General features: G+C 54.1%; 1 protein-coding gene across 2 annotated transcripts in view; it reads left to right on the plus strand.

Annotated features, from left to right (window-relative positions):
* PHACTR4 (phosphatase and actin regulator 4) overlaps positions 1-18,098 on the plus strand; it is a 62,113-nt gene that overhangs the window by 8,178 nt on the left and 35,837 nt on the right. The window contains exon 2 of one of the 2 annotated variants that reach the window (XM_038758195.1): positions 9,582-9,630. The exons of the other annotated variant lie outside the window; for it this stretch is intronic. Within the exon in view, the coding sequence (XP_038614123.1) occupies positions 9,615-9,630 (16 nt within the window). The 5' untranslated portion in view covers positions 9,582-9,614. The remainder of the gene's footprint in view (positions 1-9,581; positions 9,631-18,098) is intronic. 2 annotated transcript variants of the gene reach the window in all.

An 18,098-nucleotide genomic window follows, 5' to 3' on the forward strand; every position in this document is an offset into this window, starting at 1 on the left:
TTTTGAGCCATTTTAAAAGGCTGAAAATGTGACTTTTGAGGGGGGTCACATTTTCTCACAGAATTCAAGCCTGGTTAGCAGGATGGTTAGGATGTCATTGGGTGCAGGCAGCTGGAGGAATGGCGCGGTTCTTTTTCAGGGGGCTTCCCTCCAGCCCTGGAGCTTGGAGGGAAGAGTCTTTTCCAGGAGGGAGGGGATTCCTGGGCTAATATCAGAGGCCTTCCTGGCCAAGGGCTGGCAGAGGGGCTGCGGCAGATCCAGCGGGGTCCAGCCACCGTCTGGGGAACGTAGGGCTCGGGGGGCCGGTGGGGAGCAGCTGTGGGGTCTCGGTCCACCTCCAGAGCAGCTTCAGGGAGGGACTGGACAGCCGGCAGGCAGGGTCACCGGCCGGAAAGCTCCTTGGCTCTTTCTTTTCAGCCTGGTAAAAGCAGGTCGAGTTGGGAGGAAGACGTTTCAGGTTCTGGGACCGCTGGGGCAGCCCCCAGCATGGAGCAGTGGACAGAACCCGGCCGTGGGAGTCGTGGGTTCTAATCCGGCCTCTTCCGCTTCCATTCACTTGTCTGCCGTGTGACCTCGGGCAACTCACTTCTCTGCGCCTGTCACCTCATCTGTAAAATGGGGATTGAGACTGTGAGCCCCTCGTGGATCTGGGACTGTGTCCAACCTGATCTTCTAGACTGTGAGCCCACTGTTGGGTAGGGACCGTCTCTATATGTTGCCAACTTGTACTACCCAAGCGCTTAGTACAGTGCTCTGCACACAGTAAGCGCTCAGTAAATACGATTGAATGAATGAATTTGCTTGCATCCACCCCAGCGCTTTGTACAGTGCTTGGCACATAGTAAGTGCTTAACAAACACCCCAATTTCTATTATTATTATCATCATTACTATCCTCATCCTGCTGGCTGGCTGAGCTGTGGCCCTGCTGAAGGGAGGAAGAGGAGGAGGCTGGACTTTGCTCACTTAGGTTCTTCCCAGCTGTCCCGGAAGCCACAGTTTCTCCTGTTGGCTGGAAACGTTCCTGGAGAGCAATTTGGGTGCCTCCCTCTGAGCTCATGGATGAAGGTTGGGAGGTTCCACCCTCTGCTCTACTCTGAGCGCACCCTCCTGCAGCCCCCGTCCCCAGCACCTGGCCGTCTGAGGGCTCCCTGGGGGACAGAGGGAGGGAGGAGGGACACGGGGAGCAGTGGGTGCCAACTGGCGTCCAAGAAAGTGATGCGTGCCGCTGTGCGTAAGAGAGTCTGACGAGGGCAGGAGGCCAGGCGAGGCTGTGTGGATAATCCAGCCTGGATGGGAGCCAGGCTGCCCGCAGGGAGAGGGGGACCCAGGCGGTGCTTGAGGGGGAACCTGCAGGCGTCCAGCCAGGGCAAGGTGGGGGATGACCATCTGAGAGTAGAGAAAGGTGAAAAGAGGGGGTGCATACCTGAGGCAGGGAGATGGGACCCCCCCCCCCCCCGCCCCCACCGCCCATGTTTGCCTGGCCAAAGCAAGGGGGTTTTGGAAAGGAGGCAGGGCAGCCTGGTCTGTGTGTTGATCGCCGCTTGCCTGCCTCAGGGCCCACCTGGGCAGTGCCAGGAGATAGGGTAGTGATCACAGGTGGGGCTGAGGCAGCTGGGCCTGGGCCAGGCCTTTTCTTTTCACTCCGTGGAAAGAAACAGTAGAAGATGAAAGAGTCCCTGGACTGCCCTGGCCACGCTTCAACCAATCAATCCGGCTTCTGCTGCCTTCCAGGGATGTGCTAGCCTGCTCTTTGCCCGCTTCAGCGAGGCGGGGAGGGAGCCCGGGGCGGGGCCTGCCGGGAAAGTCCACCGGCCTTGGCATCGACGGCATCAACGCCTGGGGTGCTTTTTCCCCACTTGGCTCGATGCGTGGCCTTTTTGCTCCATTCCTCCTCGGGGGGTGGGGGGGAAGCACCGGCCCCACCCAAAGCTTCTGGGCCGTGGACCGTCTTGGGGTCGAGCCAGTCACCGCGCTCTGAGCACCTTTTTTCTCGGTGGCAACGAAAGTTTTGATGTGGAAACTAGAAGTAGAAATGTTAGGTTTGCAGGCGGAGACTGCGGGTTTTCTCTTGGAGAGGTAGTTCCCGTCTTCGGTGCCTGCTGTGAACGGGGCCGGCCACAGGCAGGTCTGGCCCGCCGGCTGGGTCGGAGGGGTTCCAGGTATGTTGGGGAACCGGAGCCCCACAGACAGAGGCCAGAGGACCCCGACAGACCCTGCTCCAGGGGGGACGCTTCTCGGGGGGCCTCCTTGCCAGCTACGGCCGGGCTGTGAATGCTCTCCTTCAGCCAGGCTCACCAACGCCAGAGTGGCACTCCTGGCTGGAGGCTCTTCATCATCCTGAGGGCCCGGGACAAATGCAGATGACTTCATTCCCCGGACAAACGTTTCTCCACCTGCCCCTCGGAGCCTCTGGGAGCCCGGCGGGCAGGCAGGAAACCATCTGGGCCAGGGCCAGGTGACAGAGGATTCCCGCCCACCTTTCTGGATTTTCTTCGACCAGCTCTCCCGAGGTGCAGTGCCACCCGAGACTTCCGAGTTTCTGACAAACAAAAGGAAGTAGTGACCCTCAGGGCCCCCGGCAGTTTGGAATCAGTTTGCCCAGGCATCCTCGTGAAAAGCAGCCTTGATTGGCGAGGCGGGCAGCGAGAGGGTAAGAGCACAGCACCCACCCTGCCCGTCCCATCCTGGGCACATCAATCAGTCAGTCAATCAATCAGTGATATTTATTGAGTACTTAGCACTGCATTGAACGTCGTGAGTCAATCACTTGTTGACCTGGCAGCAGGGAGATTGTTTTATTATCTAACATTAGAAAAACAGCAGGCACTGGAGAAAATCCACATATTAAGCCAGTGCCTGTTGGGAATTTTTGGTAGATTATGTTTGGCATTTTTCCCCTTTTCCCCCTCCGTTTTCACTGAAAAATGACCGAATAGCTGGAGAGTTAATGCCTTGTCAACCTGCAGCTATCATTTCTTAAAAACTGTTCTCAAAAAAAAAAAATGGGGTAGAGGGTGCAGGTTATAACTTCCATAAACTCATGCCCCTGTCCAAAAGCTGCCTTTATTTTTGAATGTCATTTCTCTGGAGCTTCGTAAAGCACCATCACCTCAGCTCCGATAGGGAGTGTGTTTCTAGACTGTGAGCCCGTTGTATATTGCCGACTTGTACTTCCCAAGCGCTTAGTACAGTGCTCTGCACACAGTAGGCGCTCAATAAATACGATTGAATGAATGAATCAATCTAGGCTTTGTCCTGAATGCCCACACTGCACAGAGCACTGGATTAAGCGCATGGGAGGATACAGTAGAATTAGTAAACCCTATCCCTGCCCTCAAGAAGCTTACCATCTGGCGGAGGAGACAGCAACCTGAAATAATTTATGGACAGGAGGAAGGCGTAGATGTGTATATCAATCAATCGTATTTATTGAGCGCTTACTTTGTGCAGAGCACTGTACAAAGCGCTTGGGAAGTACAAGTTGGAAACATATATAGTCCCTACCCAACAGTGGGCTCATAGTCTAAAAGTGTATATGAGTTAGAGTTTAAACAGTAGAACGTGTATGTCAATCTGTACCGAAGTGCTACGGGTGATTGTGAGTGCACAAGTAATAATGATTTTTGGGGTAGTTCTTAGGCCCTTACTATGTGCCGAACACTGTGCTGGACTCTTTCCACTAGGCCTTGCCACTTCTCTGTGCTAGGGCTCAACACCATCAATCATGTTGCCCTGGATCAGGCCAGTGAGCCCTCCACCTCCATCAGTCAACCAAGCAATCAAATTTATTGAGCACTTTCTGTGTGCAGAACCCTGTACTAAGCACTTGGAACAGTCCAGTTCTGCAGAGTTGGTAGACACGTTCCCTGCCAACAAGGAGCTTATAGTCTAGGAGGAGCTAGACATTAAAATCAATCAATCAATCGTATTTATTGAGCGCTTACTGTGTGCAGAGCACTGCACACAATCTGCAAAGAAATTGCAGATATGTATGTAAGTGCTGCGGAGCTGAGCGTGGGGTGAATAGCAAGTGTTTAAAGAGGTTTAGATTTAAGGGCCTAGGCAGTGTAGAAGGGAATAGGATATTGAAATAATTTACAGGTAGGATTGGGGCTATGGCAGTGGCATGCCAAGATCAATCAATCAGTTGCGTTTATTATGTGCTTTGTACTAAACGCTTGGGAGAGTACATTATGGCAATATAACAGATACGTTTGCTGCCCACAATGAGCTTCCATTCTACAGTCTTTAGAGGACCCAGCCCGGGTTGCCGTCCTCGACATCCAACCATCTGATGAGGAAACCGCAGACCTGCTGCAAACATCCTTGGCTTTTTTTTTTTTAATATGGCATTTATGGTATTTGTCAAACACTGTTGACAAATGCAAATTAATAAGTTGGACACAGTCCCTATCCCGCATGGCGCTCAAGGTCCAAAGTAGGAGGGAGAACAGAACTGAGGCACCGGGAAGTTAAGTGACTTGTCCGAGGTCACACAGCAAGCAGTTGACCAAGCTGGGATTTGAACCCAGGTCCTCTGACTGCCAGGTCTGTGCTCTTCTTTCTAGTATGTGAGGTGGGTGTCTTGTCTGGGAGTTGGTCCACCCCCTTCTTGAACTTCTTGGAATTGTCTGCCGCCACAACTTCCATCTTTGATATGAGGAGGGAGGATGGTCCACTCCAGGGGTAAGATGTGGTCTTTTAGACTGTGAGCCCACTGTTGGGTAGGGACTGTCTCTATATGTTGCCAACTTGTACTTCCCAAGCGCTTAGTACAGTGCTCTGCACATAGTAAGCGCTCAATAAATACGATTGATTGATGTGGTCGAGGGGTTGGCGGTGAGATAGGCGAGATCGAAGTACAGTGAGAAGGTTAGCATTGAAGGAATGAAGTGTGTGGGCTGGATTGTAGTAGACGTGAGGTGGGAGGGAGCAAGGTGATGGAGTGCTTTAAAGCCAATGGTGAGGAGTTTTCGTCTGATGCGGAGGTGGATGGACAGCCGCTGGAGTTTCTTGAGGAGTTGGGAGATATAGTCTGAACGTCTTTGAAAGAAAATTCATTCATTCATTCAGTCGTATTGAGCGCTTACAGTGTGCAGAGCACTGTACTGAGCGCTTGGGAAATACAAGTTGGCAACATATAGAGACAGTCCCTACCCAGCAGTGGGCTCACAGTCTAGAAAATGATCCGGGCAGCAGAATGGAGTATGGACTGGAGTGGGGAGAGACAGGAGGCAGGGAGTCATGAGTTTTATTACTCTATTTATTTTACTTGTACATATTTATTGTATTTATTTTATATGTTCTGCTTTGTTGTCAGAGGTCATGAGTTTTATTACTCTATTTTACTTGTACATATTTATTTATTTTATATGTTTTGCTTTGTTGTCCGTCTCCCCCTTCTAGACTGTGAGCCCGCTGTTGGGTAGGGACTGTCTCTATATGTTGCCAACTTGTACCTCCCAAGCGCTTAGTACAGTGCTGTGCACACGGTAAGCGCTCAATAAATACGATTGAATGAACAATCAAGGCTGGATAGGATAAGTGCTCGCATTATTATGGTAGCAGTTTAGACGGAGAGGAAGGGGTGGATTTTGGCGATGTGAAGGTAGACTTTTCAAGCCCGACTTTTCGGTCCGACCTTATATGGATGCTAATTTTCCCCTCTGGCCATTTAGTCTTCCCTTTTCCGCTCCTCGCCATCTGTGCTGTGCTTTCCTAAGATCAATCAATCGTATTTGATTGGCGCTCAGATGTGGCGCTCAGAGCGGCTCTTGGGGGCCCCGGGATTTGAGGGGCAGGAGCTTATGGCCGGGGGCCCGGGGAGGGGAGACGCTGCGGGATTTGGCCGGGGCTGAGGGTGTTGTGGCTGACGGGAAGGGGAGATCCGGCAGGACCGGGCAGCCGGTGGCCAGCCCCCCACGCTCCAGCACGGTGATTCTAGCTCCAGGAAGCCGCCGACAGCCACGTTCCCCCAGCCTGCGGTCTTAGGTTGTCGTTGGACGTAGCCTGGCAGCGTAGATGGACTCGCCCCCAGAGCCGGACACCGCTCGCCTCCCTGTATCTTTTAGACTGTGAGCCCACTGTTGGGTAGGGACTGTCTCTATATGTTGCCAACTTGTACTTCCCAAGCGCTTAGTACAGTGCTCTGCACACAGTAAGCGCTCAAGAAATACGATTGATGATGATGATGATGTATCGCTCGGCTGTTGTGGTTCTGAAGCGGGAGCTATGTGGATGTCGGGTCCCTGATCCCGGCACCTGTGATCCCGGAATGAGGCAGAGTTTGCCTGGGATGGTGGAGCAGCAGCAGTGCCCATGGAGGGCCTGGGTCTGGCTAAGCACTGTCGTGGACAACCAGGAGAATTCCAGACACAGGCCTGGACTTGCCCGTGGGTGGCTGTCAGTTTAAGAGTGGAGCGGGCACCCTACACACCGTCGTTCGAACAGGTGATATCACTAGAGCGGAAATTGAAAACCCGTAGGCCTCTGTGCTGGAGTCCTCACCACCACCCCTGGCATTTCTGAACATTTCAGTTTTCATACTGTGCTACTTACGCACGTACCCCTGCGGAGCTACTTGTCCTTCTTCCTCCTGTCTGTAAATTATTTCAGTTTCCATCTCCCCTGCTTGACTGCAAGTTCCTGGAGGGCAGATTTCGTGCCCTCCAATTTTGCTGTGCCCCGAAAAGCACTCGATCCAGGGCTCTGCTTCCAATGGCTGCCACTCGGTGAATGCCATCGCGGGGTGCTTCGGTACACTGCTGGAACTGGTTTAATTGGAGCAAGCGGCTGTCTTGGCCAGTGGGCTGGAGAAGAGCAGGCTGGAGGGGAGCTTTAGGAGAGGGAAGGGATGGGCGCTGTTTGAGGAAGGGAGTGTGGATAAGGGCGGGAGGCCATTGTCAAAGATCACGGGAGATGGGGCTGGATGAGCCTTCTCCACCGGCCACTGGCCACCTCCACAGTTGAGCACAGGCCCTTCCAGCTCAGATGAGGGCCTCACCTGTCCGTATGGATGGACATGCATAAGGGTTGGTGGTGGGAGAGAGGGATCAAAGGGTTTCCTTTGTTGCCGGACACCTTTCTGGATGGGAGAAACGCTTTGGCCCCCGAAGAGGGCTTCGTGTGGCAGGGCCCTGCTGGGGAAACACAAGGGTGGCCAGGAGCCAGGGGAGCCGGGTCCTCATCCCAGCTCTGCCGTATGACCTTGAGCAAGACATTTAACCACATTGGATCTCAGTTTCCTCACCCGCAAAATGGGGCTGTGATCCCTGCTCCCCTTGCTTCTTTGACCTCGAGCCCTGGGCGGAGAAAGGTCTGTATGTGAACCTATAATCTTGATTCAACCCCAGCTCTTAGTGGTGTGTTTGGTGTGGAGTAAGTTCTTGATCAGTGTCGTAATAATAATGAAGAAGATGATGATGATGAACGTTGTTTATATGGCTCTGTAATTTTTGAGGGTTCTGTGGGCATGTGTGTGTGTGTCCAGAAGATGCGGTTCTGACTCTCCAGGGAGGTCTGGCCAAGGTGATTGTAGAGGGGTGGAAGAGGGTGACAAGTAGGGCTCCCCACAAGCCCAGCTGCCCCAGTGCTATTCAGCTCTTGCTCAGGACCACAACCACATCCTGTGGCTTGGGATAGATGTGGTCAGGTGACTGGCAGATGAGATGCATGTATGTGTATACATATACATGTGGTGGGGTGGGGGGGGGGGGGTGCGCTTGCATGTGTAGCCTGCTCAGGACAAGTGAATGAATCCAGTGACCACATCTTACTCTCAGAAAGGGTCACCTGGTGGGGCGAGGGGATCATCGTGGCCTCTGCTCAGGTAGCCCCTAAAGGGTGAAGCAATGGGGGCTGCCCTGATGGGGAGCAAGGAGGGGGGGTCCCTCCTCCCTCGGGAATGTCCCAACCCAGCGCCTGGCCAGGCCTCACTTGGCTGGCATCTCCAGGTGGGATGAAGGTTCTCTGAGAAGCTAGGGTTGTTCTCACCTCAGCCACTCTGTCTGCACCGGGATCAGTCTACGGGAACGCTGGCCTTCCCGAAGCAGCCAGACATCCTTGCATGTCCCCCCGATGGCCCGACCCTGGCGGTGACTCTGGCGGTGGGGACGGACTGGTAGCCTGCGGGAGTGGTTTGCCTCCTTTGGGCCATCCCGTGGCAGGCTCCTGCCCGGTACCTTCGTGCAGTGGCAGCTTTCCTTGTCTCCCCATCAGGAGACGTCAGGCCGGCCTAGGCCAACACTTCTGGAGCGCCACGGCCGGCTCAGCCCCTGCCCCGGTAAGGTCCGTCCTTGCTGTTTTGGGAAGGAGGTCAAGCTGAAATGTTCACTTGTGGGTGTCCAGTATAGGCCGAGGACCTGCTCACAGGCCAGCGGGTCTCTCAGAGAGATGAGCTGAGGGGGATGATTGGCATCGGAATTAGCCGTCTCCTTCACCCGTCCCTTCCTCATTCCCTGACCACGTCCCCATCCACCTCACCCCACCCCCCCGCCCCCAGCAGCAGGTGACATGGACGCTGCCCACCATTGAGTTCGTATTCACCTGTTCAGTGGCTTCTGAATAGGAAGCCGGGTGAGGTAGTGGAAAAAGCCATTGGTGTGTTGAGTGACCGTAGGCAATCTACCTCACCCCTCTAGCACCACACATTCCTTGTCAGGAAAATGGGGAGACCGATTCCCCCTCTTCCACGTCCCGCCCTTGCTCCCCAGGGATGTGCCTGGGACAAGTGAGAGTCAAGCTCTGGAAAGTAAAAGCGTAATGTATTAAATTAAAGTGGAGGGGTCATTACTGGCAGCCAATCCAGCCATGGGGTTTTTTCTTCACTGGGCTACTTCGGTCGGAAGCCTGACTTCATTGGGAAGGCGGTCGGGACCCCTGGGGAGAAAGTGGGTTTTGGAGAGGAGTTTCAGCCGGGCCCGCTGGCGGTCAGGCGGGCAAGCAGGAGATTGCGGTGGTCGGGGCCAGGACTGGGGCCCAATGTAGGGAGGCCCACATGGCAGAGACTGGCTCCGTCCAAGAAAACCAGCTTTCTACCCCTTCCCTTGCAGACTCAGCTCTCTCTGTACTTTTCCTTTCGCCTCAGGGAACCCTCTACTTCCTGTTGGCCGACCTGACCCTCTGCTCGGATCGTCACCCCTCTCCCCGCTCCTTTGCTGCATGAGAAGTTTGGCGGTCTTTCCCTGCCCCCTCCCCCCTCCCCCCCCATTCTCCCTGTGGTTTTATTTTCCATTCTGCGTTTGGGCCGGCCGGTGGAAACGCAAAATGGAACGACAGAAGTGACCGTGACGTGGGTGCCGTGTCTGGCGACGGCGGCGGTGGTGGTTGTGTGGGCTGAGGGTGTGATGTGGGTGTCCGGCTGCCGCAGTCTGTGTGCCCCTTCCTCAGGGGAGGAGCTCTGTCACGCTCTCTCCCTGCCCCTCACGCCTCCTTCCTGCTCCCGGAAGAGCAGGGGGGTGGTGGGGAGAGAGAGAGACCGCACTCGCGTGCGTATATATGAGAAACCGATCAACTGATTGATTGATTGCCCTCCAGCCCAGGCAGGTCTACGCTGACCTCGTTTGTTTTGGGTTCTTATAGGAGCCAGCCCGGCACCCAGCAGCTTTTGGTGGCATGGAAGATACATTTGGTGAGTACGACCCAGCCCTCTCGTACCATCCAACGAGACTGTCTCTGTTTCGCCCGCTCCCCCTAAGCCCACACATACCCTTGCTCTGGTGATGGCAGACAGAGTCTGTCACCTCCTCAAGCGTGGCGTGTCACAGGTACTGAGGTGAAGGCGCGCGTGGTGTGAAGTGGCCCGGGGCGTTCAGGAGAAGCAGGCGGCTTTCCAGAGAGCCGCTCGGCTCCCCCAGCCCCGTCAGTCTGCCGGGATTCATCGGGAGCCAGGAGAACCTCCCCAGCACCGTGTGGTCATCCCCGGCCAGGCCGGGAATGGTGCCGGACCTGCCCGTTGGGCTTGGCCAGATTGGCCGAGGCCATTTTTTCCTCGGCCAGGGGCTGCCCCTGGGCTCCCTCCAACCACTGGCGTGGGCTGGAGTCGTGCTTGGGGGGTTGCTCCACGCGAAACAAGTCCGCGGCTCAGCTTCCATTGACCCACTTGCCCGTTGGCTCCTGGCACTGGGAAGAAAGAGCCAGTCTCTCAGCGGCCATAGAGGGAGGGGGGCCAAGGAAAGGTTTGAGGTATCCCGGGCCGGGCACCAGGCCCTTCTACTCATGGAGACCACCCCCGTTGCACGCCAGGGCACACTGGGACCCAAGATAGCACCTCTTGATCATCCTGTCCTGGTGCCCCTCTGAGGCACGCCAGCGGCCGGGCTGGATTTCAGCTGGTATGAGGGAGCTGTGGCCCCTGCCAGGCACCAAAGAAGTATCGCTGGGGCCCCTCCTCACCCCCACACAGGGTCGAGGCTTGGGGAGTCTGGGCCCCTTGCCGGAGGGTGGCAAGGAACCCAGCGCGGGACTCCTTCCGGAGGTTTAAAGACTTCGCGTGCAACCCTTAGAGAAGCAGCGTGGCTCAGAGGAAAGAGCACCGACTTGGGAGTCAGAGGTCACGGATTCTAATCCCGGCTCCGCCACTTATCGGCCGTGTGACTCCGGGCACGTCAGTTCACTTCTCTGTGCCTCAGTTCCCTCATCTGTAAAGTGGGGAGTGAAGATTGTGAGCCCTGCGTGGGGCGGCCTGATCACCTTGTATCCCCCCCCAGCGCTTAGAACAGTGCTTTGCACACAGGAAGCGCTCAATAAATACGATTGAATGAATGAATGGATGAATCCACGCCCCCTCCCCTCCGCCCCCGTTGTCAAGCTGGAGCGGTGGTGGTGACTCTACCTGAAGCCCAACAATGTGGGATTAATCAGGGCAACGCGCGGCTCCTTCGGGGAGAGAAAGGCGTTATGCAGCAAGCCAAATTCTAGGCCAAACAGTAGGGGGCAGGTGGCTCTCAGTAATGGCTTGGCCACTAGCCCATCATCAATCGTATTTATTGAGCGCTTACTGTGTGCAGAGCACTGTACTAAGCGCTAACTAGTCCAGTTTTCCGCTCGCTCACATCCCAGTTCTCTGGCCCAGGACACTGCTTAAAAGGGCATTTTGGAGATGGATTGAATTGGCCCCCCCCCACCAAGAAGTGGGGACACTGGTTTCCAGCAGGTCCCACTGCTTCCTCTGCCGGCAGACACTCAATCAATCAATCGTATTGAGCGCTTACTGTGTGCAGAGCAGTGTACTAAGCGCTTGGGAAGTCCAAGTTGGCAACATATAGAGACAGTCCCTACCCAACAGTGGGCTCACAGTAAAGCGCTTAGAGAAGCAGCGTGGCTCGGCGGAAAGAGCCTGGGCTTTGGAGTCAGAGGTCACGGGTTCACATCCCGGCTCCGCCAATTGCCAGCTGTGTGGCTTTGGGCAAGTCACTTCACTTCTCTGGCCTCAGTTCCCTCATCTGTCAAATGGGGATTAAGACTGTGAGCCCCATGTGGGACAAGCTGATCACCGTGTATCCTCCGAGTGCTTAGAACAGTGCTTTGCACATAGTAAGCGCTTAACAAATACCATCATTACTATTACTAAAAGGGGGAGACAGAGAACAAAACCAAACATGCTAACAAAATAAAATAAATAGAATAGATATGTACAAGTAAAATAAATAGAGTAATAAATACGTACAAACGTATATACAGGTGCTGTGGGGAAGGGAAGGAGGTAAGATGGGGGGATGGAGAGGGGGACGAGGGGGAGAGGAAGGAAGGGGTTCAGTCTGGGAAGGCCTCCTGGAGGAGGTGAACTCTCAGTAGGGCCTTGAAGGGAGGAAGAGAGCTAGCTTGGCGGGTGGGCAGAGGGAGGGCATTCCAGGCCCGGGGGATGACGTGGGCCGGGGGTCGATGGCGGGACAGGCGAGAAGAGAGTTGGGGTGTTCCTTGGCCCACTGAGTGACTAAAGAGCCCTCTAGACTGTAGGCTCGTTGTGGGCAGGGAATGTGTCGTATCTACTCTGTTATATTGTACTCCTCCAAGCACTTAGTTCAGTGCTGTGCCCACAGTAAACACTCAATAAATACGATTGATTGATTCTCCGTAGCCCCCTTAGAGCCATCCAAGAAGCAGCGTGGCTCAGTGGAAAGAGTCAGAGGTCATGGGTTCAAATCCCGGCTCCAATTGTCAGCTGGGTGACTTTGGGCAACTTCTCTGGGCCTCAGTTACCCCATCTGTCAAATGGGGATGAAGGCTGAGCTCCCCGTGGGACAACCTGATCACCTTGTAACCTCCCCAGCGCTTGGAACAGTGCTTTGCACATAGTAAGCGCTTAGTAAATACCATTATTATTATTATCCAACCACAGGCAGTGTGACCAGGTAATCAATCAGTTGGTGTTTACTGAGTACTTACAGTGAGCAGAGCACTGGACTAAGTGCTTGGGAGAGTATAATGCGACAGAGTTGGTAGACAGGATCTGTGCCGTCCAGGAATTCACAGTCTAGCAGGGGAGACAGACATTCCAATAAATTACAGGTGAGAGAAGCCATCGAGTGTAAAGCTATGTACGGAAGTGGGGTGAATCCCCATGAGCACGGGTTAGTACTCGTTGGAAATGTCCAAGAGGACCTGAGCGCCTCTTGGCTGGGTGAAGCTGAGAGACCTCGGGACTGTCAGCAAGGCCACGCCGGGTCAGGGGTCGGACCAGTGTGTGGCCCCAGAGATTTCTGTCTGAACTCTGGGCTGTGCCCCACCTCATCTCGCCCTCCTTCCTACCAGCTAGGGGCCTTGAATTCCCCCGCTCCCCTCTCTCTCTCTCTTGGCCTGTACTCCGTCCCCGTGGGTAGGGCTGCCTTGTAATGATGGAGGGATTCATTAAGTGCCTACTCTGCATTAAGAGCTGCGTAGCTCAGTGGAAAGAGCCCGGGCTTTGGAGTCAGCGGTCATGGGTTCGAATCCCAGCTCCGCCCCTTGTCAGCTGTGTGACTTTGGGCAAGTCACTTAACTTCTCTGGGCCTCAGTTCCCTCATCTGTAAAATGGGGATTAAGACTCTGAGCCCCCTGTGGGACAACCTGATTGCCTTGTAACCTCCCCAGCGCCTAGAACAGTGCTTTGCACATAGTAAGTGCTTAATAAATGCTATAAAAAAAAAAAGGTGCAAGTTCATCACATCAGAACCAGACCCCGTCCCCCAGTCCGCCTGGAGTCTACGAGGGACGGAGAACAGATTCCTCAGTCTCATTTCACTGATGAAGAAACTAAGTGGTTGAGTGACTTGCCCAAGGTCACACAGCCAAAAGAGGCAGAGGCGGGAACTAGAACCCAGGTCTCTTGACTCTCGCACCCAAGACACCCTAATTCTCTTAGAAGCTCCTTGTGGGTGGTGGTGAGGGCCCTCCATCTCTTCTTAAACCCATTGCTGGTTTGGCCTGCACCCCCCCCCCCCCCATCTTACCTCCTTCCCTTCCCCACAGCACCTGTATATATGTTTGTACATATTTATTACTCTATTTATCTTGTACATATCTATTCTATTTATTTTATTTTGTTAGTATGTTTGGTTTTGTTCCCTATCTCCCCCTTCTAGACTGTGAGCCCGCTGTTGGGTAGGGACTGTCTCTATGTGTTGCCGACTTGTACTTCCCAAGCGCTTAGTACAGTGCTCTGCACACAGTAAGCGCTCAATAAATACGATTGATTGACTGATTGATTGATTTAGGGGAACATAGGGAGGAGCCCGGGGCCCTTGGCTCTAGTGCTAGTTTACACATAGGCCACACGGTTGGCCCCCCAATAAGCCAGTTTTGTTCCACCAAACGCAGTCAGGCGGGAAAAGTTCCTCCGCTGGCAGCGGAGGGGCTTTGTGCAGCCCCTCCGAATAATCTACTGACTATAATCTCTCTGAGGGCAGGAGCCTGTCGTGTCCAACTGGGCCAGGTCGCACTGTGCACCTGCCTGTGGCTCGGGGATGGTTGGCTCCTGGTGCCTGCTTTCCCTTCCTGCCCTGTGAGCCGCCGGCAAAGAATGTGCGGAAATTCTTTCCTCCGGGCCCAAAGCGCAGCCCTGACACATTCCTGCCCTCCTTTCCTCCCTTCCTCCCTCCCCATCAGGCATGCAGTAAGAAAATACCTGCCTAATTAGTGGGGGTTTCCTGGTGCTGAGCTAGATGAATGGCAAGGGGAAGAAAACCTCCCCCACCTCCTGACCTCTGTCCCAGTCCATCTGGGACAAAGGGCCAGCCATCCTTCGAGGGTCCATATGGGGCCCATCGGGCATCGACTCTCTTCCTTAGTCCCCACCTTGTGCCAACGACATTGGCTTAATCGACAGCCTAAATATTTAATTTATTTGTACCTATCTATTCTGTTCATTTTATTTTGTTAGTATGTTTGGTTTTGTTCTCTGTCTCCCCCTTTTAGACTGTGAGCCCACTGTTGGGTAGGGACTGTCTCTATATGTTGCCAATTTGTACTTCCCAAGCGCTTAGTCCAGTGCTCTGCACATAGTAAGCACTCAATAAATGCGATTGATGATGATGATGATGACAGCCTCCATCCTTTAACACAGATTCTGGCACGTTGAGAGGCAGCACGGCCTAGTGGATAGAACATCAGTTTAGGAGTCAGAAGAACCTGGGTTCTAATCCCCGCTCTGCCTCTTGACTGCTGTGTGATCTTGGGCAAGTCACTTAGCTTCTCTGTGCTCAGTTACCTCATCTGCAAAATGGGGATTAAGACTTCTGAGCCCCCACTGTGTCCAACCTGATTAGCCTGTGTCTACCCCCGCGCTTAGCACGTTGCCTGGCACGTGGTAAGTGCTTAACAAGTGCAATAAAACAAAACCACAAAAAAGTCCTGAGAAACTCCACGTTCAGGAGAGCCTTGGGGTGGTTCTTGCCAGCACAGTGGCATGAGGAGGCTGTGCCACCTGAGCTGCAGCGGGTACCAGGTTAGGGAGAGATTGGTTCTGAGCCGCTGCTGCTACTGTGGTGTGATGGCCAGGGTCGGGCAGCGTGTGTCAGACGGAGCCAGGGATTGATCGGGTGATTTCTCTCGACCCTGGCTTCAGGTGGCCAGGCAGACAGGAACTCAACGGGCCGCTTTTGTCCTCCCCAGTCGCCATCCAGCCCTGGGATTGCCAGGCGTGGGGCTGGGCCAGTGATGCAGAGGTTCTGGAAAAGCCGAATCTGCCCCCATGGAGCCGATGCTCAACCCACGAGCGGAGACAAGGCATTCCACCCAACATCGATTCATTCATTCATTCATTCAATCAATCGTATTTATTGAGCGCTTACTGAGTGCAAAGCATTATATTAAGTGCTTGGGAGAGTACATTACAACAATAAAGTCACATTCCCTGCCCACAACGAACGTACAGTCTAGGAAGGGGAGCCATACATCAATACAAATAAATGAAATAAAACTACAGATATGGGCGTAAATGCTGTGGGGCTGGGAGGGGGGAAGAGAAAAGAGAGCAAGTCAGGGCAATGCAGAAGGGAGTAGGAGGTGAGGAAAAGTGGGGCTTAGTCTGGGAAGACCTCTTGGAGGAGTTGTGCCTTCAGTAAGGCTTTGAAGCGGGGAGAGAAGTTGCCGGATTTGAGGAGGGAGGGCGTTCCAGGCCAGAGGCAGGACGTGGGCTAGGAGTCAGCGACGAGACAGGTGAGATTGAGGCGCAGTGAGCAAAGTGTGCGGGCTGGGTTATAGAAGGAGAAAAGCAGGGTGAGGTAGGAGGGGGCAAGGTAGTGGTGCTTTAAAGCCAATGGTGAGGAGTGTGTTATCCCAAAACCTGGGGCTGAACAGAAAGGCCACCTGCTCTCAGATCTGGACTTTGTCGATTTTTCTCGGTGGCCTAACTGCAGCACAGCTGGGCTCTGCCCCCATAGGGGGCTAGAGGAGGGCATGGGGGTGGAGGGTTGGGGAGATACCAAAGATCTGGAGCCAGATTCCCCCTCCCTCCCCACCCCCAGGTCTCAGCACTTGGAGTGCAGGTGGAGCCCTCCCGCCAACTACACCAGTGACCCCCAAGAGAGAGGAGTGCATGGAGACGACCACATACTGACACCCGCCCTGTACAGGGTGGGCATTGGTGCGGGCTTGGATGCTTGGGCTTGCACGACACACGTCGATTCCGGGTTCTGGGGTCCCGGGCCCATCCCAAAGTGTGACCGCCCTCCGCTCCAGTGCCCGAGCTGCCAGCCCGGAGGGAAAGGAATGGAGCCCTCCTTCCTTTCCCCGCCCTAGGCCGGCTCCTTCCCAATGAAGCCTTGAATCCTTGGGACTGAGCCCCAGGTGGTGTGGGGCATTTTGCAAATTTCAGATAGGGGGGCCCAGCCTGCGGCGCTAGTGGAAACTGGTGTCTAAGCGTCTCCTGTTTGGGCAGAGGTAAGGGTGGGTGGGGGTGTAAATGTGCATTCTGCAGCTTGGGAGGCAGGCTCTTAATTAAAGCTGGCTGATGAAACTCCTCTCCAGTGCAGAAATCCGTCCTGTGGCTTTGCCCCTGCCAGCCCAGTGGCTTAGGTCAAGCAGGGGGTGGCAACTGTCCCTCCAAATAGACGATAATGCCCGCCACATGTCTGTCAGTCCGTCCCCCCACCCCCCGTCCCAACATACACACACACGGACGTGTGCACGCTCTCCCTGCACACTACCACCCAGGGGCTCCCCGTATCTCCTATGAAGCAGCCAGTGAGCCGTCTTCTCTAACAGCCTGTTGCATCGTCCAGTTTGGGCAGCCCTTGAGCGAGCTATTTCCAGGCAGAGCGACCCATTTGCTTTCCCTCTGAGCAAGGGAGTTTCCTTTCCATTGCTCCAGTATTGCCAAGGCCACAGGCTGGGTCAGTGGGCGGGCAGGGGGCACGTGGAGGAGGAGGAGGAGGTAGCTTGCCTGATTGTTCTCACAGGACCAAGGAAGAGTAGGAGGGCCTGCCCCCACCCTCTTCCCCCCACCCTCCCTCAAACCAGCTGCCCTCGTTAACTAGGATCATCCCAGACAAGGTTCATCTTTGGAAATTGGGGAGCTTGGGGTGCCCCTTCAGCATCCCCCAGGGTTCATTGGCAGCTGGGGGAGGACGCCTGGCTCCTTGTCTGGAACCTGACTCACCAGCTCAGGCTAGCCTTCTTTTCCTATGACTTATTCTCCCCAGCCGGCTTCCTCTGCCGGAGAGCGCGGGCAGAAGGAGAAGAGAAGGAGGGTATACGGATGCAGGGTGTTTCCACTCCTGAAGGGCACTTGGAAATTGTTGCATCATCGTCATCAATGATTGGTGGAGCATTTACACTGTGGAGAGCAATCAATCAATCAATCACATTTATTGAGCGCTTATTGTGTGCAGAGCACTGTACTAAGCGCTTGGGAAGTACAAGTTGGCAACATATAGAGACAGTCCCTACCCAACAGTGGGCTCACAGCACTGCAGTAAGCACTCGGGAGAGTACAACACTCCGGAGTTGGTGGACATATTCCCTGCCCATCAGGAGCTCACAGTCTAGAGGAGAGACGGACATCAAAATAAATAATGATTATGCACATAAGTGGCTGTAGGGCTAGGGTGGGTCAATCAATCAATCAATCGCATGTATTGAGCGCTTACTGTGTGCAGGGCACTGTACTAAGCGCTTGGGAAGTACAACTTGGCAACATATAGAGACAGTCCCTACCCAACAGTGGGCTCACAGCACTGCACTAAGCACTCGGGAGAGTACAACACTCCGGAGTTGGTGGACATATTCCCTGCCCATCAGGAGCTCACAGTCTAGAGGAGAGACGGACATCAAAATAAATAATGATTATGCACATAAGTGGCTGTAGGGCTAGGGTGGGTCAATCAATCAATCAATCAATCGCATTTATTGAGCGCTTACTGTGTTCAGAGCACTGTACTAAGCGCTTGGGAAGTACATGTTGGCAACATATAGAGACAGTCCCTACCCAGCAGCGGGCTCACAGTCTAGAAGGGGGAGACAGAACAAAACCAAACATATTAACAAAATAAAATAAATAGAATAGATATGTACAAGTAAAATAAATAAGTAGAGTAATAAATATGTACAAACATATACAGGTGCTGTGGGGAAGGGAAGGAGGTAAGACGGGGATGGAGGGGGGACGAGGGGGAGAGGAAG

The sequence above is a fragment of the Tachyglossus aculeatus genome, chromosome 16 (assembly GCF_015852505.1).
Source record: "Tachyglossus aculeatus isolate mTacAcu1 chromosome 16, mTacAcu1.pri, whole genome shotgun sequence".
Classification (NCBI taxonomy): Eukaryota; Metazoa; Chordata; class Mammalia; order Monotremata; family Tachyglossidae; genus Tachyglossus; species Tachyglossus aculeatus.